We start from the raw sequence: 11759 nt of genomic DNA on the forward strand, positions 1-11759 counted from the left end.
TAGTGGGTGCAAATTCAATATGTGAATAGAAAACCAATGGAGCTACTGTCCTTTGTACCTGTATGAATCATGCTGACACATTCAGCCAGTTTGTAAAGATGCTGTTGTTACTGTTTACTTGTACACAACAACTTTCAATTGCAACTTAGTTTTTGAATCTGAAGAATGCACTGCATACATCAGGAACATATATACTGTGTGACAATATTGAAATATTGGATTTAAAGTACATGCCAGTTCAAGGAGATAGAATGAATGTTTAAAGTAAGCGGTTTTATAGATGTATAGGTTTTATATTACATTGAAATGTTTCTGATGCTCTTTACATCAAATACAACACCATCCCAATGCACAGTAGGGGGTATAGCTCAGTGGTAGAGCATTTGACTGCAGATCAAGAGGTCCCCAGTTCAAATCTGGGTGCCCCCTTCCCATTTAAGGAGTTTAATTGAGATTTCAACACTATGCTTTGATTGATGATGTGCTTCATAGCACTGATTAGGTAGCATGATGTAGTAGGGGAGCAGCACTAGCATGTGCCGATTCGATTTGAGAATAGATCATCACTTGGAGCCACTGTCCTTTCTTCCACGCCTTAATCCTTGTTCTCCCTTGTTCTGCTTGTCTTTGGTCCTTCGCTTGTACTCAAAACCTTTCAATTGCAACCTGATCAAATTCTCCCTCTGTATGGGGGTATAGTTCAGTGTTGGGGCATTTTACTGCAGATCAAGAGGTCCCGAGTTTGTCTCTGCGTGCTCCCTCTACTAGAACATATCTTTCTGTCTGTATAATCCCATATCGGTCCATAATCTGTAACAATTCAGAAACTTTACTGCTTTTGTCCAAAGGTGCTACTAGAATCAACAGAAACTGCAAGTTTTTTGCAACTTTATATTGAGCATAAGCCTCAATTGTTCTCTGCTGCCTCAATGACCAAGTTTTTCCTGGTACTGAACTTTGATGTTATAATATTCAAATTAGCACAAATTCAAAATGTTCTAGGTTGCATTGCAAATTAATTTGCAAACATAACAGGAAGTTGATTTCTAAATATTTGCCTTCCAACATTATCTTCCCTACAGTCTTATTTTATAAAAGGTGTTGTGAGTCTTACATGATACTGTTTAGATCAAATGCAACATTATGTCTGAAACAGTAGGGGTATAGTTCAGTGGTAGAGCGTTTGTCTGCAGATCAGGAGGTCCCTATTAAAATCTGGGTGCCCCCTTCACAGTTAAATGGTATCAAAAAGATGTATTAGGGATGTGCGTCACAGCTCTGCTTTGGTAGCATTGTGTATCAGGAGAGCAGCATTAGCGGGTGCCAATTCAATCTCAGAATACATAATCACTTTGAGTTACTGTCCTCTGTGCTTGCCTGAATCATTCTGACACATCATTCTCCTTGTCTCACCACTGTTCTTTTTTTACTTGCCGAAAAAGGGATCTTCAGACAGTTAAGAAAGATGCCGTTGTCGCTGTATATTGTACTTAAAACCTTTAAATTGCAACTTGGTTTTTTGATAGTGAAACTACTAGTTTAATTACATGTAGTTAAATACTCCCTAACGCTCACCATAAACAGCATCAACCATAAAATGCAAGTGCTCTAAGCAACTCATTCGGAATTTCCGTGTAACGCATGAGCGTGAATACAAGGTTTTGTAATTCGCATTGCAGGTAAATTTACTTTCAGAACAGGCCTAGTAGGGGCCCTATAGGGGGTATAGCTCAGTGGTAGAGCCTTTGCCTGCTGCTCAAGAGGTCCCTAGTTCAAATCTTGGTGCCACCTTTGCTACAACATAGCTTTCTGTCTACTTAATCCCATCCATCTATAAACTGCACCTCACCTGGTTGGAACAGCTACTTTGAATAAATCTTGGCAATAAGGTTAATCCTCAATTGAACTTCTATTGATGACAACTGCAAACATCTACTGGTTTTCATCATTAACTTATTATAACTAGCATGAATGTTTAAACTTTGCGGTCTTATAGACAGTATAGTGTATATATTAGCTTGCACTTACCTTATACTCAAATGCAAACAAATTTAGTTTGCTTTCAGACCAAGAAATAGTTTTCTAAATGTTTGCCTAATTTTTACTAGTGTTTTTCCTGAAAGGCTTTCTGATGCTGTATCAAATACAACAAACTTTAACCAACAGTAGGGGTTATAGCTCAGTGGTAGAGCATTTGACTGCAGATCAAGAGGTCCCCAATTCAAATCTGTGTACCACCTTCTCATGATGATCATTGAGACACTATCTATTGTGATGATGTGTGTACTAGTGTTGCTTTGGTAGTAGGAGAGCAGCAGTATAGAGTGCCAATTCAATCTGTGAAAAGATCATCACTTTGAGCTACTGTCATTTGTTTGCTGCCTGAGTCATTCTTACACATTGCTCGACTTGTCTCATTTGCAGATTACTTTTTGTACCTTTCAGATTTACTTTGCGTATTCCATTTATAGAACACATGTTTTTAAAGTTAACGGGCACATAGGTCCAAAAAGGTTTTGTGAATCATTCATGATTTATTTTTAGATCAAATACAACATCTGTCAAACAGTAGGGGTATAGCTCAGTGGTAGACTCTTTGACTGCAGATCAAGAGGTCTCAGTTCAAATCTGGGTGCCCCCTTCTCATTTAAACAGAATCATTGACACAGCAAGACAATGCATTTAGTGATGATGTGCGTCACATAGCTGCTTGCTAGTGTAGGGTGGCAGCATGAGTGGGTGCCAAATCAATCTGAGAATTGATTATGAATCAGTTATCGTTGTTACTCTCCTTTGTTCGCTGCCTAAATAGTTCTGACACTTTCCTCTCATTTTTATTTGTTTGTGTATCTTTCAGATTAATTTTGCATCTTACATTTTTAGAATACATTGTTTTCAAGATAGCAGTCCCATAGGTGCAAAAAAATAAATAAACATTGATAATCAACATTGAGAAATATTTGCAGTAGATTCATCCAATTTCTGTTGCCCCTGCAGGTTTTGAAGGGTTTCCCTGAGTGTCTGCAAGCTGACATCTGCCTCCATTTGAACCGCAGCTTGCTGGAGAACTGCAATGCTTTTCAAGGTGCCAACAAAGGCTGCCTGCGGGCTCTGGCCATGCGATTCAAGACCACCCACGCGCCGCCGGGCGACACTCTGGTCCACAGCGGGGACATTCTCACCGCCCTCTACTTCATTTCCAGAGGCTCCATAGAGATCCTCAGGGACGATGTGGTGGTGGCCATACTAGGTAAGCATTTCTCACTTGTTTAGAACTTCAGTGCACAATATATTTAGATACAAATAATTTTCAAATTAGGTAAGTTAATAATAACAAATGAAAAATGGCCATTGAAAAATAACTGAACTTTAAATCAAAAATGAAATTCTTCATTTTATACTAAAGTAAAGTATTAGTTGAATTTTGAACCTGTAACCACAACATGTCACTGAATGACAACTCAAATCAAAATTATGATATTGTTTTCTTCTTCTTTTCTTTTGAGACTGTTTGATATTCCCCTCTTTTTCTCTGGAAGGCAGCAACACTACAAATCACACTACCCTTTACACTGCACACATTTCTTTGTGCGTTGTGTTGCCAGAGGTGTTTGGGCACAGCTCCACTTCCATTCCACTGTGGCATTGATCATCAATAGTGCCAACACTCAGAGCTGCATAGGTCATTTCTTTTTTTCAGTTTAATTTGAGGGAACCAATCTGTGTTGAGCAGCAGTACTGTTGAGGATAGTTGTCACTGCGGTGTTGTTGTTGTTTTTTTATTTGATTTGGATCATATTCAGCCATCAAAATGTTGTCTATAATCTATTTCACTATTGCCAGCAGTGGCTGCTCCCTTGGTCAAACATCTATTGATTAAAAGTAATTCTGGAGAACACTTGTTGTCAAAATCCTCTTTTGCCAAAATCCGTGAATGTCTCTTAACGCTCCACCACTTGTCCGTACTGTGTGTGCGCCACAAGAAAATCCAGTGTAAATACCTAGCGGAATGTTAGGAGAAATTCACTGATTTTGACAAAAAGTGATTTTGACAACAAGAATTCTCCAGAATCACTGACTCCATCTTTAACTGTGACTCCTTTCCCATGATTGTCTTTCCTTTTGCATGTGGTTTCTGTAGGAAAGAATGACATCTTTGGTGAACCAATCAGTCTGTACGGGAGGCCTGGTAAATCTAACGCTGACGTCAGGGCTTTGACTTATTGCGATCTTCATAAGATCCTGAGAGACGACCTGCTTGAAGTGCTCGACATGTATCCCGACTTCGCTGACATGTTCTGGAACAATTTAGAGATCACCTTCAACCTCAGAGATGTGAGTGTCACCAGAGGACGACGTTACATCTAGAAAAAATATTTTAATCGTGATTTTAAAAATGCTTTGAACCCTGCCTTTTTATATCAGCTTGCAATGTTCATGGCCCAAGGTTGATGATGTATTATTTGAGAATGAGATCCGGTGTGTATTTTTGAATTACTGAAACTGATGTGTATCAGGCAGATAGAGTAAACCAGACAACCCCGGGCAGGGAATCTGAATGTGGCTACCGCAGGAAAAGGCGTAGGAGAAGCTCCCTACGTCGCCGAAACCGACCAGGTGAGTGACACAAAGGCTTGACACATTTACATATCTTTATTTTCCATTGCACATTTCTAATCTTGATTGTTTTTCTTTTTTTCTGTGGTACTGTTAGGAATTGTTTATTTGTTTTTGTGCACAAGAAAATTACAGGAAAATGTGTCTATAATCTTGCTAATTTCCATATTTTCTGATCCTGGCTATCCTCTGACCCTGTGTATACAGACGGCATGGACCGTGACGACTCTTACGCCAGTCAGTCCTGTACTATGGCAAACCACCACCCGGGCTCGATGGCAGGATCCCATTGGGAATGCAGCAGTGCTAGTATCTGTTCCCAGTCTAGTGATGAGGAGATCAAGCCCATGGGACACAGCAGGGGCGAGCTGTACCCGCCTGGGGGCGACACCAGAGACTATCCCTCAGCAGTGGTCAACGTCCTGCCTCCCAGTGGACCCTCAGCTGCGATGGGACCACCTGTAGACCTCGGAGGACCACAATACTCAGGTAAAGACTTGAGACAACCCCATCATCTTTCATGTCTGGATATCCTCCAACAGGACAGTTAGACCATTTCAACATTGTATTTGTCTACCAAAATACATCTCAAATTTCCATTCCATCTGTGCTCTCTTTAGAGTTTGCACTCGAGATTCTTTCCCTGCTAAATACAATTTGAGACAAATTTTTTTTCTTTCTTACCAATTTGTCTTAGAAAATACCTTTACACAGATAAAAATAATTCATGTTTAAAATTCCATGCCCTACCAATACTAGTACAAATAAAAACCGAAACTGAAAAGAAGAAACGTGAAAGTAACATTTGCAAAAATCAAGAGGTGAAAATAAAGTAGGAATAAGATCACACATAACTGAAATGATGCCTGACACCAAATGACTAGAATATCTAGAATAATCCTATCAAGAACACACTGAATTGGCCTTCCTCTATCTAATTTTTCAAGTTCCATTGCTAACCATTCACCCATTTGAAATATTATGTAAATTGTTTCATAAATAGTGCACATTTGATGGATGATTCTTCTTCTTCTGCACAGTGGCAGCCCCTATCAGTGTGTCTGGCGTGTATGGATACTGGCCAGACCGCAGAGCCGGCCAGTTCTCAGAGACCCAGAGACGAGCGTGCTCTGTCAGGGCCAGTTTCCACCCGCCTCCCTGTGTGGAGAATCGGCCTCGTGAGCTGGAGTCCAGACTGGAGCTACTGCAGACCCAGTTAAACCGGTGAGCTTGTGAAAACAAAGAGGGGGCACCCGGATTTGAACCAGGGACCTCTTGATCTGCAGTCAAATGCTCTACCACTGAGCTATACCCCCACCTGTTTGATGTATTTAGGTCGTTGCTTTCATTATTATCATTCAATGGCCATTGTTTACTTTAATGTCACATGTATTCTCCCTTCCTCTACTGCTGTGTTTGCACATCAATGGTTGGTTGGCTGATTGTGTGAATGGTGTCAATGTGAGTTGCATGTGTATGAGGGAAAGACAGGAGAGAGAGATAGAGAGAGAGAGATAGAGAGAGAGAGAGAGAGAGAGAGAGAGAGAGAGAGAGAGAGAGAGAGAGAGAGAGAGAGAGAGAGAGGAGGATAAAGGAACAATCTAATAGAGAAGAAAATGTCAGGGGTGAGACTGAACACTTTAGAAACATTTTCTGTAAAGTCAGCCATGTATATGCTTCCTTTTAATCGCCCGTCCTCTCATAGGGCCATGAGACAGAGATAATCGGAGTCAGCAAGAGGCAGAGAGAAACTCTCTTGCTGCAAAAAAAGCAAATGACAGGATTATAAAAATGATTAAGATGTGTTCCATCGAGCATCAACAGTACTTTAGGTTGTCATTTTGAAGATACTTTCCTGCTGATGTCTCTGATATTTTACCCAGGTTGGAGACGCGTATGACAGCAGACATCAATGTGATCCTGCAGCTCCTTCAGAGGCAGATGGCCCCGGTGCCTCCAGTTTACAGCGCTGTGTCCCCCAGCCCGCACCCAACTCACCCTCCTCACCCCACCACCCTGTACAGCACGGGGGCACCCACAATCCACACCGTACCTCCAATCCATCCAGTGCAGATCAACAGAACTGCCTCACTCCTACAGGTGTAGTGTTATTAAGTTTACATACTATACTCGTGGAAGTATAACAAATAATTGATTAGTTGATCCACTGAATTCTTTTTCCGGAAAAGTGTTTTGACAAAATTGCAAAACATATGTTCTAATTTCGAAATTGTGAATTCTGAACTGCTTCTTTCTAATGGGTAAAATACTTCATATAACAATATGTAACATAATATATATATATATATATATATATATATATATATATATATATATATATATATATATACAGTATATATACCAATGTGATTTTACTGCTTTTTTCCTGAATGTAATTTCACAAAAAAAACATTTAATCAGCCAAAAGAAAACAGCCAGCAGACTAATTGGTTATGAAAATAATCATTCATTTCATAATCAAATAATTTAAAATGTTCAGTTTTCGTATGGATTAAACAACTGAGATGTTATTTACTAAACTTTTTAGGGTCTGGTTTGTGGATTTTGTTACACTTGGACTAAAACAGTCTGACTGTATTCCGCAAGAAAGCCAATAAGCATATTTCCCAAAGGCTTATCCTTATCTCTCTCTTTCCAGAGTCCGGACTCTGACTTCAAGCACAAATCGAATGACTCCCTGTCCAGCGGGATCCATCTCACCGTTGCCTCTGACGAAACCGTTTCCATGTCGCCAGAGACCGACCCACCACATCTGCATCCACCCTCTGTGTACTTAAACACCCCTCCCCAACTGTCCACGTCCCTCGAGCCTCCGGGACGGCTGTGTGTGAGCAGCCAGCGCTTCCCCTCCCTCCCCGTACACCTGGAGACTTCCACGGAGATGCAGGAGATCCAGAGGCACGTCTCCGACCCACTGTTGCCAGGCAGCTAGAACACCAATCAAACCCAACACCAGCCAATAGTCACCAGTTATTTGAACGGGACCGCCGCCATATGCTCCCCAATCTTTTACTTCCTTTTCCGTCCATGAAAGAACCTTCAACATTCTGTTCAGATGCTGCTGTGGAGCTCGGGATGCCTTGCCTTTCACGTAACTGAGGTTTGGGACTCAGTAGTCCCTGTTTCTTACACACAAACTCTACGGCGCCTTCATAGGCTGCTGTGTGTTCGTGAATGAAGAGATTAGTCTTTCCCAGTGGTGGTTGGGAAGTGTGTGAGTGAGTTGACAGTATGCACACAATCATAGGAGCGTGTTTCTCGCTTGAGGGGAGGGAGGTCTCGGGTTCAAATGAGAGATAGTTTGTCAGTTCATTGATGGTCAGTGAAGGAGCGGGTGTGCATGGGTTCAATGTGTGTTGTGAGCAAGAGGTGTTGAATGCATGAACAAAGAATAACAGTGTTCGTCAGGTCATTCCAGCTAAATCAGAATCACTCAGCCCTCGAGGTTAACTGCCGCCACTCAAAAACAGAAAACAATATTATAATACAATATAAAAGGCCAAGGGGTCTGTCACTGTCATGCAGTCCCCGGGTCTGAAAGCTACATAAACTGCATCCTAGACCACTGAAGAGAAGGAGAAATAATATGTTTCACATGTGAAGAATTATCTGCGTTCACTTTGTATAAGAATTGCACATTTAGACTTGAGCTTAGAAAAATTTAATCATTTACTTGGAACTGAATTTATTTTCCTAATATTAGAGATAAACGATACATCTACTAATACTAAATAACTATCAGTGTTTTAAGTTAGATATTCACTATTTTTGTTTTGAAAAAATATCAAAAGGCATATGGCTGGATGGCACACTTAAAGGTGCTGTAAGCGGAATGGTTCTTTTAGCTAACTTCCTGTCAGTTACTGCAGTTAGCAGACCCCTCGCTCGTCCCTACGTCACCACATTAATGCACTGCGGTCTTCAAGCAGCGAGTTATCTAGCATCATCTCAGATCCATAAGTGTGATAAAAACATGATAAAAACCATCAAAACAGACATTGGGAAGGATTTTTACCTGCTCCGCCATTGTAGGCACATAAACATTCAACCATCTGTCGCTCTGGCGTGCACCGGCAGTGAGACCATGAGTGAGACGGGTCTCGGTTTGTAGCGTCCTCTCTTGTGATTGGATATTAATTTCGGGATCCCCCGAAAAGTTTATTAGCCGATTACATGCAGAGCAGCTGACTGGAAAAAGAGCGATTTAACACTTATACAAACATAAATAAACCGCTTACTTCACCTTTAAAGGAACAATGGTGTTGCAAAATAAATGTAAAACAATTACAAGTGTTTTTTTCATCTCATATTTGATATTTCTGGCATTTTCACATGAATAAGCAGCACTTGCTATGTTGTCATTTGATCAGGAGAAGGTACACAATCAAACCGAGCAACAGAAAAAACACCACAGTTTATTGTACATTTAGATGTAGCTCTTACAGTTTGGTTTTGATCATGACTGCGTTTCTTTGTATCTCGTTTTGGTGTTGGTACAGGTTCCTCAAAAAAACTGAATATCATGGAAAAGTTAATTTTTTCCTTAATTTAATTAAAAAAGTAGAACTTTAATATACAATCATATGAAAAAGTTTGGGAACCCCTCTCAGCCGGCATTATAATTGACTCTGCTTTCACAAAAAATATATAAAAGTGGTATGTCTTTAATTTACCAGGAACAGCTAAGTACTGGGATGTTTTCCAAACAAAGATTTTTTGAAAAGCAGTATTTGGTTGTATGAAATAAAATAAAATGTGAAAAACTGGCTGTGCAAAAATATAGGAACCCTTGTGGTTTTGTTGATTTTAATGCCTGTAACAGCATGTAAAACTGATGAATTTAAACACAAAGTTGGTTGGATTATGTTGTTAAGCCTTGAACCTCATAGAAATGTCTGTTTAATCATGAGAAAATGTATTTTAGGTGCCTAAATGCAAGTTGCACTTCTCTTTGACTCTCTGCTGAAGTGAGACAGAATGGGATCATCAAAACTGCTCCCAAACGATCTTAAAAACAAAGATTATTCATTATCATGGTTTAGGGGAAGGCTACAAGAAGCTTTCCCAAAGGTTTCAATTGTCAATTTCTACTGTAAGGAACGTTGTCAGGGAATGGAAGGACACAGGCACAGTTGCAGTTAAACCCAGGTCTAGCAGACCAAGAAAAGTACAAGAGCGGCATATGCGGCGGATTGTGAGAATGGTTGCACACAACCCAAAGATCACCTCCAAAGACCTGCAAGAACATCTGGCTGCAGATTGTGTATCTGTACATGGTTCAACAAATCAGTGCAATTTGCACCAAAACATCTGTATGGCCAGGTGATGAGAAGGAAGCCCTTTCTGCGCCCACGCCACAGATACAGTTGCATGGAGTATGCAAAAGCTCATTTAGACAAGCCAGATTCATATTGGAAGAAAATGCTTTGGACTGATGAGACAAAAAATAAGTTATTTGGTCTTTATAAAAAGCAGATGTTTTGGTGCAAATTGCGCTGAATTGTTGAACGATGTACAGATACACAATCTGCAGCCAGATGTTCTTGCAGGTCTTTGGAGGTGATCTGTGGGTTGTGTGCAACCATTCTCACAATCCTCCACCTATGCCGCTCCTGTTTTTTTCTTGGTCTGCCATGCCTGGGTTTAACTGCCACTGTGCCTGTGTCCTTCCATTACCTGACAACGTTCCCTACAGTCGAAATTGACAATTGAAACCTTTGGGAAAGCTTCTTGTAGCCTTCCCCTAAACCATGACAATGAACAATCTTTGTTTTTCAGATCTTTTGGGAGCTGTTTTGATGATCCCATTCTGTCTCACTTCAGCAGAGAGTCAAAGAGAAGTGCAACTTGCATTTAGGCACCTAAAATACATTTTCTCATGATTAAACAGACATTTCTATGAGGTTCAAGGCTTAACAACATAATCCAACCAACTTTGTGTTTAAAGTCCTCAGTTTTACATGCTGTTACAGGCATTAAAATCAACAAAACCACAAGGGTTCCTATATTTTTGCACAGCCAGTTTTTCACATTTTATTTTATTTCATACAACCAAATACTGCTTTTCAAAAAATCTTTGTTTGGAAAACATCCCAGTACTTAGCTGTTCCTGATAAATTAAAGACATACCACTTTTATATATTTTTTGTGAAAGCAGAGTCAATTATAATGCCGGCTGAGAGGGGTTCCCAAACTTTTTCATATGACTGTATGCTAGAGTAACAACAGATACACTGAAATATTCCAAGTTTGGTGCTACCTTTGCACAAATTAGTGTGGCATGGCATGAAGGCAATGAGCTTTTGGCACTTCTGATGTGTTAGGGAAGCCCAGGTTGCCCTGATAAGGACATTTATAAATCCTTTCTTTGATGGGTCTTATGTAAAAAATGAACTCTTCCATGATAATTAAATGTTTTGATATGCACCTGTATATCTGTGGGTTGGTCACATGGTATGTCGTGATGTGTTTATCAGAAAGTGCATGTTTTTTTCCCAACTGAGAAAAAGTGAAGTGGATGGTAACTGTCACACATAGACAAAATCTCAAGATGTAATAATTGATTGGATTTATATAGCGCTTTATTTCTCTGTGACTCAAAGTGCTTTACAGGGTTCCAGGTTCAATCACAGTCATACCGGTGGTGGTAAACTACGATAGTAGCCACAGCTGCCCTGGGGCAGACTGACGGAAGCGTGGCTGCCATTCAGCGCCAACGGCCCCTCTGACGGCCCCTCTGACCACCACCTCAAACATACAGCAATCACACAAGGCAAGGTGGGTGAAGTGTCTTGCCCAAGGACACAACAACCATGACACAGGTGGCCGGGCAGGGATCGAAACGCCAACCCTCGGATCGCTGGCCAACCCGCCCACCTGAGCCAGTCGCCCCAATGTCTTTTGTTACAGTAAGATCATTTCACAGTTCCAACCACAAGGTGAAAGTAAGGACTTTTTAAGCGTTTATAATTCTGTATAATGTTTCTTGAAGCACAAATTCCTGTTATTTTTCTTCTTCTTTTTTTAGATTAAAGACACATTGCAGAGTGTATATTGGGAGTCCGAAATGCTTTTCTTAATGTTAATCGTAATGTCAATGTAAAACCTGCACTGGCCACCTA

General features: G+C 40.5%; 1 protein-coding gene across 1 annotated transcript in view; it reads left to right on the forward strand.

Annotated features, from left to right (window-relative positions):
- The window catches only part of kcnh6a (potassium voltage-gated channel, subfamily H (eag-related), member 6a), a gene marked incomplete at both ends in the record, with an annotated part of 29613 nt that extends 22043 nt beyond the window's left edge, over nucleotides 1–7570 (forward strand). The window contains 7 exons of the mRNA XM_080044256.1: nucleotides 2998–3250; nucleotides 4142–4335; nucleotides 4518–4617; nucleotides 4825–5106; nucleotides 5658–5841; nucleotides 6501–6717; nucleotides 7277–7570. Of these exons, the coding sequence (XP_079900382.1) occupies nucleotides 2998–3250; nucleotides 4142–4335; nucleotides 4518–4617; nucleotides 4825–5106; nucleotides 5658–5841; nucleotides 6501–6717; nucleotides 7277–7570 (1524 nt within the window). The remainder of the gene's footprint in view (nucleotides 1–2997; nucleotides 3251–4141; nucleotides 4336–4517; nucleotides 4618–4824; nucleotides 5107–5657; nucleotides 5842–6500; nucleotides 6718–7276) is intronic.
- Between the last annotated feature and the right edge of the window lie 4189 nt (nucleotides 7571–11759).

Source organism: Ammodytes marinus, assembly GCF_949987685.1.
Source record: "Ammodytes marinus genome assembly, chromosome: 16".
Taxonomy (NCBI): domain Eukaryota; kingdom Metazoa; phylum Chordata; class Actinopteri; order Uranoscopiformes; family Ammodytidae; genus Ammodytes; species Ammodytes marinus.